The sequence below is a fragment of the Salmo salar genome, chromosome ssa17 (genome assembly GCF_905237065.1).
Source record: "Salmo salar chromosome ssa17, Ssal_v3.1, whole genome shotgun sequence".
In the NCBI taxonomy this organism is placed as follows: domain Eukaryota; kingdom Metazoa; phylum Chordata; class Actinopteri; order Salmoniformes; family Salmonidae; genus Salmo; species Salmo salar.
In genome coordinates, this window is record NC_059458.1 from 14,854,841 (window position 1) to 14,874,184 (window position 19,344).

At 43.1% G+C, this 19,344-nt stretch overlaps 1 protein-coding gene across 9 annotated transcripts in view; it reads left to right on the forward strand.

Moving 5' to 3' along the window:
- Positions 1-19,344, forward strand: part of LOC106575258 (nck-associated protein 5) — a 160,628-nt gene that overhangs the window by 79,433 nt on the left and 61,851 nt on the right. For all 9 annotated transcript variants that reach the window (XR_006759981.1, XM_014151655.2, XM_014151657.2 and 6 more), the window contains one exon: positions 6,453-6,586. Coding sequence is in view for 8 of the 9 variants with exons in the window: in XM_014151655.2 (XP_014007130.2) it covers positions 6,453-6,586 (134 nt within the window). In the remaining variant the exon portion in view is untranslated. The remainder of the gene's footprint in view (positions 1-6,452; positions 6,587-19,344) is intronic.

Here is a 19,344-nt window from a genome sequence, read left to right on the forward strand (position 1 = left end):
TTAGAGATGACATTTTTTTAAATTGTTGTCATTTAGAAGACACTTATTCAGAGCAACTTACAGTTAGTGCAATCATCTTAAGACAACCGCATATCTCAGTCATCGTAAGTACATGTTTCCTCAATAATGTAGCTATCAGCAAAGTCAGTGCTAGTGGGGGGGGGGTCAAGTGCGAGTGTTAGGCACTTTTGGGGGGAAGGGGAAGAGTTGGTACGAGGAAGGGTGCTGTGGGATTATTTAAGATACTCTTTGAAGAAGTAGGGTTTCAAATGTAATGTCTGGGAGTAGGGTAATAGTAACTATGGGTAGGGTATAGGGGTTGATTTGGTATTCACACTAACCATTAGTAGTGTCTAGGGGTAGGGTATAGGGGTTGATTTGGTATTCACACTAACCATTAGTAGTGTCTAGGGGTAGGGTATAGGGGTTGATTTGGTATTCACACTAACCATTAGTAGTGTCTAGGGGTAGGGTATAGGGGTTGATTTGATGTACAGTTATATAGGCAGTTTGATTTGAGAGTAATACAGATTTGCTATATTAAGGCCTCCGTAGTATATATGGAGGTTTGAAATGTGTCATTCATGTGGTAAGGAGCCTCGTTTGTGTTACAGTAGACTCCTTGGTTAGTTCCTCTCCTGCACGCTGCTTGAGCGCGAGTGTTGTATAATAGCCACTAGATGGCCCTGCAGTACTTGTCTTGTGAAATTGTCTGCTTTCAATTCCATCTTGGTTACCATGCAATGGACAACCTAATGAACAAGATATTGGTAGTATTGCATATATCAGAAATAACATAATGAAGATTAAAAAGCTTTGTTCATTTTTGCTTTTTCAAATGAACTCATGTTTTATATGTAATCGCCACGAAGGTAAATATTTTATACCTATATATTTTTTAATAGAGGTGAAGGAAAGGCCTCTATGCCACATGGAATGTTGAACTAGTTTGGACAAGGTTATTCACTCAATTACAGTGACTCAGCACTATATATAAATGGCCGACCAATGTATTTATTATTAAGCACCTTTTAGTGTTTCTATCCAGATGCAGTCTCTAACTGACCCCGTTCAGGACAACAGTACAGGGAACAGAAGGTAGTCAGGAGATGGAACTTGTGCTTTTATAAGATGTCCATATAGGGAGACGTCCATATAGTGAGATGCATACAGTGGCAATTGGGATGTCTGTTGTGAACTTCTTTCTTGAGGTCATGCCACAGCATCTCAATCGGGTTGAGGTCATGACTCTGACTGGGCCATTCCAGAAGGCGTATTTTCTTCTGTTGAAGCCATTCTGTTGTTGATTTACTTCTGTGTTTTGGGTCGTTGTCCTGTTACATCACCCAACTTCTGTTGTGCTTCAATCGGCAGACAAATTGCCTAACATTCTCCTCCAAAATATCTTGATAAACTTGGGAATTCATTTTTCCGTTGATGATAGCAAGCTGTCCAGGCCCTGAGGCAGCAAAGCAGTCCCAAACCATGATGCTCCCTCCACCATACTTTACAGTTGGGATGAGGTTTTGATGTTGGTGTGCTGTGCCTTTTTTTTCTCCACACATAGGGTTGTGTGTTCCTTCCAAACAACTCAACTGTAGTTTGATCTGTCCACAGAATATTTTGGAACATCCAGGTGCACTTTTGCATACTTCAGATGTGCAGCAATGGTTTTTTTGGACAGCAGTGGCTTCTTCTGTGGTGTCCTCCCATGAACCCCATTCTTGCTTAGTGTTTTACGTATCGTAGACTTGTCAGAGATGGTAGCATGTTCCAGAGATTACTGTAAATCTTTAGCTGATACTCTATGATTCTTCTTAACCTCATTGAACATGCTGTGTCCATACAGTCATCTTTGCAGGATGGCCACTCCTAGGGAGAGTAGCAACAGTGCTGAACTTTCTCAATTTATAGACAATTTGTCTTACTGTGGACTGATGCACATCAAGGCTTTTAGAGATACTTTTGTAACCCTTTCCAGCTTTATGCAAGTCAACAATTCTTAATCTTAGGTCTTCTGAGATCTCTTTTTTTTTAGGCATGGTTCACATCAGGCAATGCTTCTTGTGAATAGCAAACTTACATTTTGTGAGTGTTTTCTATAGGGCAAGGCAGCTCTATCTCCAATCTCGTCTCATTGATTGGACTCCAGGTTAGCTGACTCCTGACTCCAATTAGCTTTTGGAGGAGAACATTAGCCTACGGGTTCACATACTTTTCCCAACCTACACAGTGAATGTTTAAATGATGTATTCAATATAGAAAAGAAAAATACTAAATTCGTGAGTTATTAGTTTAAACACACTGTGTTTGTCTATTGTTGTCTTAGATGAAGATCAGATCAAATTTAATCACCAATTTATACTTTTTCTTGCCACTGTAGTAAGACATCCATATAGTAATATACAGTTAAAGTCAGAAGTTTACATACACTTAGGTTGGAGTCATTAAAACTCGTTTTTCAACCACTCCACAAATATCTTGTTAACAAACTATAGTTTTGGCAAGTAGGTTAGGACATCTACTTTGTGCATGACACAAGTAATTTTTACCACAATTCCAGTGGGTCAGAAGTTTGCATACACTAAGTTGACTATGCCTTTAAACAGCTTGGAAAATTCCAGAAGAAAATTCCAGAAGATGTATTTCAAGGCCTACCTTCACACTTTGCTTGACATCGTGGAAAAATCAAAAGAAATCAGCCAAGACCTCAGGAAAAAAATGTGGTGATCCTAACTGACCTAAGACAGGGATTTTTTTACTCTGATTAAATGTCAGGAATTGTGAAAAACTGACTTTAAATCTATTTTGCTAGGGTGTATGTAAACTTCCGACTTCAACTGTATTTCATAACATCTATTTTAGCAGTGCATTTGTAATTCTACAGTGCAGGAGAACGATATCATGTTTTTAATTAGAGCTCCTAAAGCCATCCCGGTTGCCATGGCACAAAATGGATACCCAGTGTAATACCCAGTGTAATGCAGCACTCTGCACTGTAATAATAAGCTGTTGATTCAAATGTACAATTGTAAGGCAACCAGCTGCAATAGGATTTTGTTGAGCAAACTCACAATCATATTGCAGCTGTGGTAATAAATTAATCTTCTGGCCTAACCCTGATACACAATCCATGTCTCAATTGTATCAAGGCTTAAAAATCCTTCTTTAACCTGTCTTCTCTCCTTCCTCTACACCTTTTTGAAGTGGATTTAACAAGTGACATCAATAAGGGATCATAGCTTTCACCTGGATTCTCCTGGTCAATCTATGTCATGGAAAGAGCAGGTGTCCTTAATGTTTTGTACTCTCAGTGTAAGTTAAAGCTTAAACCCTGCTGCCAGAATCACAGTGGAAAACAACTTCACTAATGCTAGATTTGTCTTTACTAAACATGGTTTTTAAAGACTCCACTGCAGGCTCACTGCTGAAAGATGATCAACTTTTTCTACAGAGTCTCTAAAAGCAAAAAAGCTTCTGAACATCCAATTTTTTTCTATGACCCTAATTGGAACATGCACTATGTCCTGAAGCCTCAGAAGTTACTCCAAAGAAGAAACTGTCCTCGGTTCAGATTCTACACTTCAAAGGCTATGCGGCCTGCCTGCCTTCCTGTCCGACCATGTCAAGGAAGAAGTTTCAAGTCAAAGATACTGTCGGGGTTCTGTGGTAAAGTTTTGTGGGGCAAACACTGCCGGCTTTACATCTAAACTTCCACAAGCTAGTTGAGTGTGGGGATTTCACTTGAAGATACTTTAACACTGAAGACATGATATGGAGAAAGTTAGTGCACTTAACTATACTCTGTCTCCATATGGGAAAATCCACCTAGTTAAAGTAAGTGACAGATGTAACTATTTATCACTACATGCTGGGTAAGCCTCTCAGCCGTACAGTAGGTTTAACCACTCAACCATCCCTCTGTCTAGGGTGTAATAAGCTTATTGCCAAAATATAAGGTTGTTTACTTCTGGTTAAAAAAAAAACATAGGCCGTGACACTGTGTTGAACACAATAATGGTACAAAGTGAAACGAACACTTCCCCTACCTCGCTCTCCAACTAATGTGCATGAATTGAGGAGAAAACTGAAGAGGAAATTGGACATATCCTCCTCATGTCCGCCAAGAGTGGCTGAATTTCCTCTTCACTCGAATACTAAAACATACAGTACAATATTAGGGGCTATGATTATAGCAAAGGAAAATCGTGCCTCGAATAAATGCAGATACCGATGTTTTATGGACATTCCATGATATCTCATTCCCAGTGAAGGCTATAGTTATAGGGGATGCCTCGAATGGAAGGAAGGAAAAGGGGATACCTGGTCAGTTGCACAGCTAAATGCATTCAACCGAAATGTGTCTTCTGCATTTAACCCAACCCCCCTGACTCGACGTCAACGGCGCCCGGAGCAGTTGTTGTTCGGGGTTAACTGCCTTGCTCAAGGGCAGAATGGCAGATTCTTTCCACCTTATTGGCTCGGGGATTCAAACCAGCAACTTTTCAGATACTGGCCCAACCGCTAACTGCCTCCTACACAGCATGTAGGGTAGCTGACTATGGCTGTCTTACACTAGAGGGTGTAATGTACATTCCATCATATGTGTCATTCACAGTGAACATTGTAGTGGATGCGTCAACATGGACTACAAGGCCATGGGAAGTTGACTATATATATGGATGTCTTAATATACAGTTGAAGTCGGAGGTTTACATACACCTTAGCCAAATACATTTAAACTCAGTTTTTCACAATTCCTGACGTTTAATCCTAGTAAAAATTCCCTGTCTTAGGTCAGTTAGGATCATCACTTTATTTTAAGAATGTGAAATGTCAGAATAATAGTAGAGAGAATGATTTATTTCAGCTTTTAATTCATTCATCACATTCCCAGTGAGTCAGAGGTTTACATACACTCAATTAGTATTTGGTAGCATTGCCTTTAAATTGTTTAACTTGGTTTAAACGTTTCGGGTAGCCTTCCACAAGCTTCCCATTTGGTGAATTTTGGCCCATTCCTCCTGACAGAGCTGGTGTAACTGAGTCAAGTTTGTAGGCCTCCTTGCTTGCACACTCTTTTTCAGTTCTGTCCACAAATTTTCTATAGGATTGAGGTCAGGGAATTATACTTGGGGTCATTGTCCATTTGGAAGATCCATTTGCGACCAAGCTTTAACTTCCTGACTGATGTCTTGAGATGTTGCTTCAATATATCCACATCATTTTCCTTCCTCATGATGCCATCTATTTTGTGAAGTGCACCAGTCCCTCCTGCAGCAAAGCACCACCACAACATGATGCTGCCACCCCCGTGCTTCACGGTTGGGATGGTGTTCTTCGGCTTGCAAGCCTCCCACTTTTTCCTTCAAATATAACGATGGTCATTATGGCCAAACAGTTCTATTTTTGTTTCATCAGACCAGAGGACATTTCTCCAAAAAGTACGATCTTTGTCCTCATGTGCAGTTGCAAACCGTAGTCTGGCTTTTTTATGGCGGTTTTGGGGCAGTGGCTTCTTCCTTGCTGAGCGGCCTTTCAGGTTATATCGTTATAGGACTCGTTTTACTGTGGATACAGATACTTTTGCACCTGTTTCCTCCAGCATCTTCACAAGGTCCTTTGATGTTGTTCTGGGATTGATTTGCACTTTTTGCACCAAAGTACGTTCATCTCTTGGAGACAGAAAGCATCTTCTTCCTGAGCGGTATGAAGGCTGCGTGGTCCCATGGTGTTATACTTGCGTACTTATGTTTGTACAGATGAACATGGTACCTTCAGGCGTTTGGAAATTGTTCCCAAGGATGAACCAGACTTGTGGAGGTCTACAATGTTTTTTTCTGAGGTCTTGGCTGGTTTCTTTTGATTTTCCCATGATGTCAAGCAAAGAGGCACTGAGATTGAAGGTAGGCCTTGAAATACATCCACAGGTACACCACCAATTGACTCAAATGATGTCAATTAGCCTATCAGAAGCTTCTAAAGCCATGACATAATTTTCTGGAATTTTCCAAGCTGTTTAATGGCACAGTCAACTTAGTGTATGTAAACTTCTGACCCACTGGAATTGTGATACAGTGAATTATAAGTGAAATAATCTGTCTGTAAACAATTGTTGGAAAAATGACTTGTGTCATGCACAAAGTAGATGTCCTAACCGACTTGCCAAAACTATAGTTCGTTAACAAGAAATGTTTGTAGTGGTTGAAAAACAAAGTGTATGTAAACTTCTGACTTTAACTGTAGATGTTATATAGATGTTATGACGCAGATATTATGAAATATATATTATGAAATAGATATTTGTGACATATATATAGTCACAGACTTTGGTCTATGTTGCAGGTAGCTTTTCTATCTCTCTACCTGTGTTGACTAGTAACAACACCTGTTACATTTAGCTGTTTTGTTGACAACCAGCAGCCAACCTGACTCTGTCCTTTTTCCCACAGCGACAAAAGCTGATTCACGTGCTAGAGGAAGAGCGACGCCTGCGATTGTACAGTGAGAAGCGGCTTCGGGAGGTGACGGACGAGTCAGAGCTGGGCCGAGCGCAGATGGTTTCGCTACAGCAGCACTTCTCCAGGTAACACGCAGCCCCTACGCACGCACGCACGCACGTACGCACACATATATACATACACACTGACACACACACATTGACACAGGCACAGACATGCGCGCCATGGCAACGTTTCCATGACAACAGACCAGTAGGCACCACCAGCTTACTGTACCACTGTAGCATGACACAGGTCAGACACAACCTATATAGACCTAGATACATTCTGTGTATGCTACCATCAGATTGCACTGCCGTACCCATTGACATAATGCCAAAGATTTTAATGCCACAGACTTTGCCACAGGTTTCAAACTAGGAGCCAATTTTAATTGACACCCCAAAAAATGACTCGGTCTTTGGTTCATTAGCCATGTCTGTTTTTAAATCTTTTGTGTTGAGAAATCTTTATTGCAAACCTTCTTTCCTCTTTTCTTTCTCCTCTTCATTGGAGAGTATAGACCTATCTCTTGGTGTGTCACTTCATCAGTCAACCTTGACTGTATTGAAAGACACATATGTATCTCTCCAACATTTAAAATGAAGGAAGGATGAAGTCTTTGTCAGTTCTCTGACCGTGAAGAATGACAACTGCTTCGAGAGTCCATTTCCCCCTTACTATATGATCATTTCCATCCTACTACAGGCTCATTGAGGTGTGACAGTATGTAAAATAATTCACCAACCAGCACCACTCAGCTCAGAACTGATGTCATAATTAGGAGATAGTCATTCAATGCACTGCCTTACGAGAATAACCCGTGGATTTTCATAATGAGCGCTTATCTTCCCATTTTAAATTGGGTGAGAAAATCTGTCATATTAAAATAGTCTGACATTGTATTGGAGTTAGTTGTCTGGAGTTAGTTGCTCAGAATGACCTCTAAACGTGGTGGGTCGTCATAGTTGTCATGTAGTGTTTAACTATGGGGTTAGTCCAGCTATGGTACAAGTCCAACAATGGTATTAGTGTTTCTTCTCTAAGTTTTGTATTAGTATTGTAAGAAATCTGACGTTCTTAAGACCGCAAACACCAAGGGCCAGTGTTTACTGTCGCTGCCCTTGGTCAAGGCGATTGGAGTTTAAGCATCCCCCAAATCGCAATGATGGTGTCAGAAGTGGGATTCGGACCCATGCCTCCAAGGAATGTCAGATGTGTTCCAGTGTAGTGGCTATTATGGCAACTCATCCGCTTCACTCAACCGCATTCACCACAGCTTTGATGGCTAACACACTGCAATGCACATCAATTAAACGTTAAATAACTTATATCCCTATGATTCTATACGGTGTCAAACTTAATGGACTAGTAGTGGTTAAACCATCAGCATGGGCCATTGTCATTCCAGCCCGCGAGCTTAACATACCCATGCCCCACAACTCTGTATCATGTCCAGCCTTGGCTGTGGCATCCTGTCACCGTATATCTATATGCGTATCCATCAACATATTCATTCTGTCGCGGAATTCCTTTATCCATGTGGGCGTACAGTATGGATTCGATTTTGCAGTCAGCACAGAGAACACAGTCAGCTCAGACATGCTATTGTGTATCTGTATAGTAGCTAGCTGCCCCCCCCCCATATGAAATAATGCCTGAGGAGTCAGGAACAGATCATTCAACACAGAGATCTAATAAAAGTCAGTGAGCAGGGGCGACATCGTATTATGTTTACATAAGTGCCTGTCTTCAGTCTTTGTCCCTATTCATATCGCCTTTCCCTGACTGCCTCTGTGACTGCCTCGTTTATGTCTGCCATCAGTCTGATCCCCAATCAGTGTCTGACTCAACCAGCCATAGCCTTATTATGTGTTCTGTCACATCATTCAGACTCCAGGCTGATCTCAGATCTGTTTATATTCTGGGCTATCACTGGCGCGGACCAATGAATCAGCTGATAGTGTTAGCATAATGATGCCCGATGCGCCATAGTCCGAATAAGTGAGGCGGGCTAGACTGGGTGTGCATGTATGTGTGCAGGGGAAAAATATATTAGGCTTATCTGTGATTGGGTCCTGCTCTAGTCCCTTTGTGACAGATGCTTCCGTCGCCGGGCGGTTTCCTCTCTCCAGACGGATTGTTCTTATTGGCTGTGACTCCTGTGGATGACTGCATGCCTCCTCGGCCCCTAGACTGTGGAAGAACAATGTCGACAGGGATTCCATTATGTCCTTATAATGCTCAGCGAAAAGAGACCTTCCCACCACATGCTATAGGAGATGAACTGCTTGGCATTGCTGGTGTAATTCTCCCCGTATTGCCCATTGTCAGTAGTGGTGGATGGCAGTAATTTCAACAAGGATTGCTAGAAATGTGTTTTTTTGTCATTATATTGCTCTTGTTTCTGTGCCTTTCAGTGCCTATTAAAGGAGGTTTCCCTGCAGTGACAGACACAGAGGAGCTAAAAGGCTTTAGAGAGACTCAGTGGCTTGTTGAATTCATAATGTTTGTTTTTGTATGTGGAGTGTCTGGCTGCGTCGGTGGGTTCGGGTGTGTGTGCATGTGTGTGTCTGTGCTTGTGTGTTTATTGCGTACATGTGTGTGCATATATGCATGATTGCATGTGTGTGCATGTGTCCCTGTGTGTGTGTGTGTGTGTGTGTGATTTGCGTGTATCTCTGCGTGTGTGTGATTTGCGTGTGTGTACCTGGCCTCTCATTGGATTATCATGTTTACATGGGAGCCAGTAATGTGTGGCGGTGGTCGCAGTGGCAGATGGGACATCTGTGTGGTCACTTTAATTAAGAGCTTACCAGCCAGCAAACCAGCCAGTCAGCAGGCTGCCCACACTGTCTTCAGCCTGAACCTTGGACCCACATGATAATGCCAGATCTGCACTCTTAAGTCACTGACACACACAGTGTGTAGTGCTTAGTTCAGGATGATTGAGCATATTGTGCTATCCTATAGTGGCATTATTTCATTACTATATTGTTACCTGCATTATTACTTGTAATCCCACTAAAATCCAATTCTCCAGTGAAATAACCTTCCATTGTACCTGTTTCTTTGGTTGTCAAGGATAGAACCTACAGTATATGCCCTACATTCATATAGGCAACATATATTCTTCATCCCAAATGGCACCATATTCCCTACATAATGCACTACTTTTGACTAGAGCCCTATGGCCCATGCTTGAAAGTAGTGGACTATTTAGGGAATATGGTGCCATTTGGGATGCAGACATAGCCTACCATTCATTTCTCATCAGAAGAGAATAGCCTCTTCACATGAGTGTGTCCTCATAGATAATATCCAGGAATTATGGAGGTTAACATCCAATCTCTTCGGGTGTTTTCACACTTGGTCCCTTTGAGACAATTTTTGCAGAATTTGTTTTTGCAGTGTGAACACTCCAAAGAAATCAGACCCCTCAAAAGCGCCCCTGAAGCAAACCTCGAAATGAAACCATCTCGAAAGGTGGTCTGAGTTCGGTTCTCTTGAATCCTGCTATCCGGTTCACTTTTTTAAGGCAGTGTGAACACAAAGCTCCCCAGGTTCGCTTCTCATTATTCCGGCATAACACACTAGACTACTGCATGTTACGTTCGTCGTATGGATTAGACCAAAATGCAGCGGGAATGTGTATACTCATCTTCTTTTATTGAGACGGAAACTTGAACACTGAACAAAATAACAAACACCAACGAAGACAGTCCTGTAAGGCAACACGGAATAACTACCCACAAACACAGTGACAAAAACCCCTTACTTAAATATGGCCTCCAATTAAAAGCAACGAAGAACAGCTGCTTCTAATTGAAGGCAAAACCAAAAAACGCTGAACAGAGAAATAGACTAAATAGACACAGACATAGAAATATACTAACATAGAACATTGCTCAAAAACCCCCGAAACACACTAAACAAACACCCCCTGCCACGCCCTGACCAAACTACAATAACAAACAACCCCTTTTACTGGTCAGGGCGTGACACTGCATAACCCCTCACATTGGTTCCACGAAAGAGAGAAGATGATGATGTGTAGGTTCGTATGAAAAAAAAAGAATGCATTGAGTGAATGTTGGAAAAAAATATTAGTTCCTTTCTAAACATAACAATGTGTGTTGTTGTTTGTGTTGTTGTTTGTGTCGCACTGCTTTGCTTTATCTTGGCCAGGTCACAGTTATAAATGAGAACTTGTTCTCAACTAGCCTACCTGGTTAAATAAAGGTGAAATTAAAAAATTTAAATAAAAAGGTTTGGCCGGGGTAGGTCGTCATTGTAAATAAGAATTTGTTCTTAACTGATGAAATAAAGATGAAATAAAATCTAAATGAAGTCACATTGAATGATGATAGTGCATTGAAATAAGGTTAGAATAGGACCTCTAAATTGGATAAAGATAAAATACCACAAACACATATCAATATTTTGGTAAAATTTTTATAGCCTGCAGGAATAATGCTTTATGACATGTTATGAGCCTTTATGGGCTTGTCTTAAAGTGCTTATAATATGTTATGTCTGTCTATATGTAACAGAACCATATTTTTTCAGTCGAACTTCCTTAACATAACAGGACACCTTTATCTGTGAAGTTATTAGAGAGTCTGTTTTAGTTTAGTTTTTCCACAGCCTGGTTTCATAGACTAGACGTAACATAGTAAACGTAAATTTGGTATGGTTACTTAAGACAGAAACGAAAGTAGGGTGGTTGGTCGGGGTGGATGGGTAGGCGTATAATGCAAACGTCTAACAACCCAAATGTGACGTCTAGTAAACCAAAAGTTTTGAGTGCGAATCTCATCACGGACAACTTGAGCATTTTATCTAATTACCAACTTTTGAACTACTTACTACTTTTTAGCTACTTTGCAACTACTTAGCATGTTAGCCAACCCTTCCCCTTAACCTTAACCCTACACTTAAACCTAACTCCTAACCCAAACCCCTAGCCTAGCTAACGTTAGCCACCTAGTTAGAATTCGTTATATCTAATATGTTTTGCAAATTGGAAACATATTGTACGTTTTGCAAATTCATCATATAAAATACGAATTGTAATTCGTAACATATCATATGAAATGGGTGATGGACATCCACAAATTAATGCATACCATATGAAACATAAACATATAACACTAAATGGAGTGTCCCAGATTTATGTACAGAATAATACGAAATGCTCTGAGACCAGGTTGCTTTCCAATCTCCTATTTTGGAAAACCAAGGTGTTATGTGCTGATATGAGAGAGTTATGTTAATGAGCTCCTTGTTAGATCCATAGCACCTCACTGTCTCCCTCCTTCCTTCTCTCTGATCAGGGAATAGAGAAAACACACACATCAGAGAAAGCCTAAGAGTGGTGCCAGACGAACCCCAGGGAAGCACAGCTTTTTACTAGCCTCAGCGGGGATGTGTGTGTGCTTCCTTATGTGCCTCGGTGCTTTCTTTTCGGGAGGTGACTGTAAGGGCAGGAACCTGATCGAAACAATCGTTCAGTAGTGGGTCGTCTGGCTTTCTTCTCCGTTTTGTACACAAAAAGACGTCATAGTCTCGGTTCCCAGTTTTGTGTTTTCCTTTGTGTTCATGTCTGTCCTCAGATCAGCAGGTCTGCATTCCTTAAGGGACTGGTAACTCACTCACACACTCGAACCCAACCAACACACACACATCCTCCCCCATCCCTATCCCTATCCAGCTGAGCATTAAAGGGGAGGAGACCCCAGCTGGAAGGTCACATGGTCGGCCCCTGACTTGGGTCAGCCCTCAGGGAGCTAGCTCTAGATTGGTCGTCATTAAAACTCAGGGATTAGTAGAAGACTTAGAGCCCACACAGCCCACCCCCGTAGGTTATTTACACACACAGGGGCCTGACACTGTAGAGAGAGGACAGAGGACAACGGGAAACCAACTAACAGGAGCCCTCTCAACTTCTTGAGGGCTGAAGTTTGAAAAGTTAGTTAGACAGGAGTAGAGTTACATAGACAAGTAGCGGAAGATGGAGGTGAAAGAAGGTGGCCGTATGGACTTTACTAGAAGTTGACTGGACTGGATTGTAAGGAGAGCCTGAGTCACATCACCCCCAGCAGTCTAGCCCTCCTCCACCCCTCCCTCCTCCCTACAGTCAGACAGGATGTCCTGTGGACAGACATGGACCCGGGGGCCACTGGGGCCCCCCATCAAAGGCTTCCACTTAGGGCTTGGCCTGAAGATGAGAGAAGCAGTTTTCAGGTAATGAAATGTCCAGGATCGCTCTGTTTCTCACTGTCTCTATTTGTCTTCAACACTTGTCTACTGTACCTTTATGGAGACAGAACTTTGAAAACTCTGGGGGAACTCAGTTGCATGCTGGAGAACTCTTAAACCTGCACACTAAAGCCTATGTTTTGTGTATAAGGTCATGGCCACCTGCAATAATATGCTGACTAATCAGTGGCCTAACTCCAAGACACTTATCCACGGTCTCCTTCTTGACTTTGAATCAGCTTTGTCTCCACAAGTCGTGTTCCTTGTCAGGATAAGGGAGACATACGGACTACAGGCTTGTGAATACTAATAACAACAGCAGATGATGACTCTAGGTCTAGATTTACAACTCTGTGGAGTATTCTGTCTGCACGTTACTGGTGGTGGATGGGGGGGTAGGATGATGTAAACAGGCAGGAATGAGTGGATGGACGTTCAAGTCGAGACGTGTTGTTTGGAGAGTCATGCTTGGTTTCAGACTGCTGAAGCTGGCCCCCACTATTACCACAGACAGAGAGGGGAAGAGAGGAGAGAGACCATAGGGTCAGGCTATACAAACATTACAGACCATGGTCATGTGCTTACCTTGTTAGCGTGTTAGCGCGTTCCGGCCCACAGCTGTACTGGCAAGTTATCACCCGGCCACAGCTAGCTAGCTAACACACATATTCCCCTGATTCCCAATGAGCTCGGTGATTGCGTGTGTGTGCACTCACGTTCAGAGATCAATGCCCTTTTAGGCTAATCAAACACCCAATACCATTTGAAGCATTTCAAACAGGGCCCCTTGGTCGGAGCAGCTGCGGAATTGATTGTGGCGCAGTTTCACACCCCGCACATCTGCTGGTGTCTTGAGGAAAAAACAGCTACTTTGCTGTTCCACTCACAGCCGTCAGACTTTACTGTTCCACTCACAGCCGTGAGTCCCAAAGCTGGAGTTCCAATGTAGTCAGTTGAATTGGAATGATTGAGTTTATTTAGGGGGATCAGGGGAGGTTTTGAAATTACATTTCAGAGGCTGATCAAGAGAGGTTATTCAGACGTAACAGTCTGTCTATCATTACTGTATAGTGGTGACAGTGGAGGGGAGATCACTCAGTTTATAAAAAATATACTTATTACAGTGTGTGTTAGATTACACAGTACTATCTGTAACTATGTCCGTAACCAAGACCTCCACGTTGATACACATACTCACATACTGCACACACACAGACACACACACACACACTAATTCCCTTCCGCTATGGATTAACCATGTCGGTTGTGATGATATTTTACAGGCGTACTAAACGAGGTCAGATTACAAGCCTGTGTGAAAGTAGGGCAACCGTTGGTTCACACACGATCAAGGCTTTCCTGTCTTGCCACTGTTCAAAGGGCTGTCGCTGGGTAGGATGCAGACCAGCAGACTGCCTGTGGCACAGTGACATGGAATATGCAGTGACCTTATGGAAGTTGTATGGATCTGGTGGCGGTGGCACTCGTCTGTGGCAGTCACGCAAACAGGCAGGCAGGCAGGCAGGCAGGCAGGCAGGCAGGCAGGCAGGCAGGCAGGCAGGCAGGCAGGCAGGCAGGCAGGCAGGAAGGCAGGCGACACACAGGAGCTGTCTATGGCGTAATATGAACACCTGTCCACACACGATCAGGCAAGTAGACTGATACACATGGTCAATGCATAGAGACACTTGTGCCTTAATAGCCGCTACTAAAGTCCTTTATGTTGAGGGTTCCCGAGAGCGCCACTTTCTCCTCTATAGCCGTTGCTAAAGTGTCATTGGACGCTTCCGCCTTGTTCTGTTTATTTTGGATCATTTTCAAAACCTATCAAGATGTCCACAGTACCGGCTTGGATGCACATTATCCCAAATGCTGATCAATAAAAACATCTGTTCATTTCGCAGCTCTGTTTTGATTGTTTACAACGGGTCATTTCATAGGGAATTCTCAGAGGCGTTCTCCTACTGCATCAAAATATCGAGAATAAAGGCGCTAACATGGCGTCCGCTCTAAAACCTGGCCGAAGTCTTTTAATATATGGCTCTGGGTACTACTGTACAGATGTATGAACATATTTGAACTCAACATGGGACTCAAATCTAACATGAAATGACCCTGTACTTCATTAGATAGCAGCACTGCCAGGCACAGTAGATGCTTATGATAGGGAATTACAGAAGAGCCTGTACAAGGCCCTCAGCTGGGATAGGTTGTGTGTGGAGGGGAGAGAACCTGACCACAGGCCACCTTCTCCTCTCCATGCCCCAAGAGGAGCATCCAGGCAGGGGGAGGTTTGAGGAGGTTGGGGGACAGCTGTGTTCCTGGTTTTGCTATGGAGTAATCGGATTCATCCTGTCATCCTCCCTAAGTGTCTCCTCTGGGGCCCGTCAGTGATGTTCTGTGCTGCATGTGCGCCACACATGCTACCCTTCACACGCACATACGCAGTCACACACACACACACGCACACACACAACCCTATCACAGATCCTCCGGGAGCCTCCGAGGGCTAGAGGCCTCTGCTCATATGGGGCCCCTTGGCTCCCAGTTACTGCTAACTGCTTCCTATGGCCAGAGATGTACATGTGGAAAAAACATAATGGATTTGCTTGAACTCCAACTTCAACTAAAGGAGGGACAAGAGGTGGAAGAAAGAGAGGATTGTGTTGTCAAGAGGAATTAACTCAAGTCTTATCCATATGTCCACGCAGTGACTTTTTGGTCGCATGTTTGTGAGAATTGTACCCTATGTGACACGGTACTTCACTCAAATGAAATGAAGATGGTGGAAGCATCCTGGAGGTTGTCGTTATCTCTCTCAGAAGAATGGGAGGCTGTAAAACAGTGACATGACTGCCTTGGCCTGCCTGGCCTCTGATTGTCTCACTCGTCCCTTTGGTGTCCCCCTGCCTCCCCGTCATGCATGTCTCATTGACAGGGGTCAAAGGTGACTTGAAAAAGCCAGTGATCCTAGGGTTTAAGGAATTTGTAATGCTTCCCCTGTGCTAAAGGGGAACGACGCACACCCCCCACCCATTTTCCGCTTTAAACAAAACTGGATGTGTATTGCCTGGTCAGAGAACGAGTGTAGAGACCCCAACAGCATTTGTCCTGAGGGCTTTATTAGGGGTCCAGGTCACTCAGTCCCCTCTAGGGTAGGAGGAGAGGGTAGAGGCCAGGAGAGTCCCCATTACAATGACCCATTCTGGTCGAAAAACACAAAACAAAAGTTTGAAAGAGGATTAAAAAAAAGTGGCTTAGCTTAATCTATCGACCTGCCGGGCAATTACATGCATTTACAGAGGTGGAGGAGATTTAGTGGAAATGAGAAAAAGTGTGTTAACCGGAAGAATGGAACTTCAAGAATGCTGAGTCGGATAGTTTGGGTGAGTTTTGCTGGAGCTGCTGCTAGGTAAAGATAAGGTGATGATAATATTTATCCATCAAGTCATGGTGACCCCTCGTGACCCCAATCCAGCCACAACCTAATGATTGTTCCCTACTCTTTTTTTTTGAAGGGGGGGGGGCCTCAAGACTTTTCAAATTGTGTCTTTGTCAAACCTTCTTAATTGGGGTTTGGGAGAGCTCAGCTCCTAATACCATGTTGATGGAGGGAGAGTTCGGTCCAGGGCATTTCCCAATGAGCCCCGAGGCTGCAGTAGCCAGGTAGATCAATCCAACCCATGAGCTCATGGTCTCACTCTTTCTCTATCATGGTAATATGTGTCCTGAGAAATACGTCTGTTTGTCTTTCAGTCTGTCTGCCTGTCTGTCAATTTGTGTTATTATTGCTTGTGTACAGTATTGACATGACGACACAGCAGTGACTTACATAGCAGTAGAAAGTGTTGGTTTCAACTCAGCCTCCCTAATCCCTGGCAGCCAATAAAGCTCCACGTCTGCTGTCCATCCATCCATCCATCCATCCATCCATCCATCCCTCACACTCATCCCAGGCTGAGTGATCCCTATCCCGGCTTCCCCCCTGTGGCCACAGACCTGATCCCTGGTCGTAGCCTAGCCGCAGCCTAGCGTCGACACAGCAGGGGTTGTCCTCCTCTGGCTCAGGCTTAACATGGGACATATGGGAAAGGGTTTCCCTCCCTCCCCCTTTACTTCTCCCTCCCTTTGGACTTCTTCCCTTACCAGACTATGGTCCTGACTGGGACAGCATTGGGATTGGATAATAGAAAGCGAGACTGGTTGAGACTGGCTGGCGGGTTGTGTGTGGTTCATGATTCCAAAGTAGCGACCAGCTAACGGACAACCAACCAAAGATGCTGGCAGTGTCTGTTAGATGGGAAAAGCACTCAGGCTTGTATGATTCTTGAATGGCATATTTTAGCGGACCCACATTTTGATCTGTGTCTGGGTCAGCCAGTGGCACTCTGAGAGCTGAGGGCTGAGAGCAGGCTGGCAGGTCCGTCTGCTTGTCCCCATGGAGCTTAGGGAAGTGTGCACGGTGTTTGTGGCATTGTTTAGGAGAAGGGATGTTTATAAGAACCACAATGGACCCAAATTCAGCAACATGGGGTAAGTCGGACTGAGGCAATCTGATCAGTGTGTGCGTTTAAAGATCTGTGTTTGTGTGTGTGTCATTCTTTTGCTAAATCCTTGGTTGTGCGTGAAGCATTGTTAGAGGTACCTCTGAGAACTAAATCAATTTTACTGGTATCCGTTCTACAGCTGGAATAGCGCTTGATCGTTTTCATTGACAGGTGATAAAAATGGCGTCCCATTTGAAGTCTGGACGGCAGTGAACGTTTTCATAGCTTTAATGGCAGGAAGCTGCAAATCTGTGTTTCAATGTTCGGGCCATCTGAAAGTGGCTGAGACATGAGTAATGTGAGACGCAGGGGAGACCGCCACACAGGGTGTTCTACCTCTAACAGGCCAGTTTTGTCCATCAATGGTTTGCATGTTCTGATGACTTGTCAAACACACCTCGTTCAGCTCATTCAGACATCTGGCTTCCTTCCCCCATTGGATTCACTTGAAGTGATGTGTGTGTGTGGGGGGGGTTGTGTGTGTATGTGTGTGCGTGTGTGTGTGTGAGCGTGTGTGTGTGTTTTACTTATACCTGGGGCTGGATATTGATTGGAGACCTAATTGTACTTCCTGGCTGTTGCCGACATGTTTGAAATTCAGCTGGTGCAGTCTGGGGGTCAAACGAATCAGGCTTTGCTTTCCTCTATCCATCCCTCCATCCTTCCCTTCCTCCCTCCTTTTCTCCAGCGAGGTCCTCAATAGAAGGTAATTTACAACCACTGAGATTGTAACCACATTAAGTAAGGGCTGTTTGGACACAGATTTAAGCTTTGATTCTACACACACAAAAAAACTATCTTTCACAGCTTTTTTTCACCAAGGTTGTTATCAGCTCTAATGACTTGGGCTGACATCAAGTGGAGTTGATAAGTGTTTCACACAAAAATAGGAAATTCCCAACAGATTTAAATGGCAGTGTTATTACATTTAGTATCATAGACAAAGTTAATGGCTCGAGTTGTTAGGCCAGAGACAGATTTTTTTTTTATCCCTATGTAAATTGAATTGAAGTAATATCATATTCACACTTAATATACAGCATATGTGCGACTTGAGGATGTTTTGAAATTCTCGATGGGTCACAGTTATGATCCCAATCCAAGTTTATTATTAGAGATAAATGAAATAAACACTCAGAATCTTTGAAACCATTCTCACTCTATTTGATTACATGTAAAACCATAAATAATGTAATAAAAACGTTAAAAGCATTATGCACTTGAAACAACCTCGCGGATCTCCCTCCCCTGTCCTCACGAATTCTACTGCTAAATAGCTTCAGAAACACTATAATTCCTAATCAGTACACCATCAAAATGTGATTATCAGGGGTAATTGTCCAAGACAGTCCTATTTGTGATGCTCCTCCAGATGAATCGGAGGGAGAAATGTGTTTAGAATTAATGGGAGCTAAACTTGAACCCACCTTTTCAGGGGGACAACAGAGACAATAGAACTAAATGTTATGTTCAGGTCACTGTGTGTGTAGCTACGTTAATCTACTTTCGTCATGTATGGTGCTGAGGGATGAGATTTGTCATATGTAAATTGTAGGTTAGTTGCTGAAAAAACACCTGTGAAAGATTTGTTCGCCTTTCCTCTCATGCGTAGCTTCTGAATGCCAATGTGGCAGCATTACGACTTGTCATAGCGTTACAACTTGTCGTAGCGTTGAGACATGTCATAGCATACCGACTTTTCATAGCATTACGGTACTTATCATAGCATTACGACTTGTCATAGCATTACGACTTGTCATAGCTTTATGAACTGTCATAGCATTACGACATGCCATAGCATTAAATCAAATCAAATTGTATTTGTAACATGCTTTGTAAACAACAGGTGTGGACTAAAAGTGAAATGCTGACTTATAGGCCCTTCCCAACAATGCAGAGAGAAAAAATGAGAAATACTAGAAAAATAATAGGCCAACACGAGGAATAAATACACAATTAGTAAAGATAACATAGCTATATACACAAGGTACCAGTACAGAGTCGATGTGCAGGGGTACGAGTTAATTGAGGTAGAT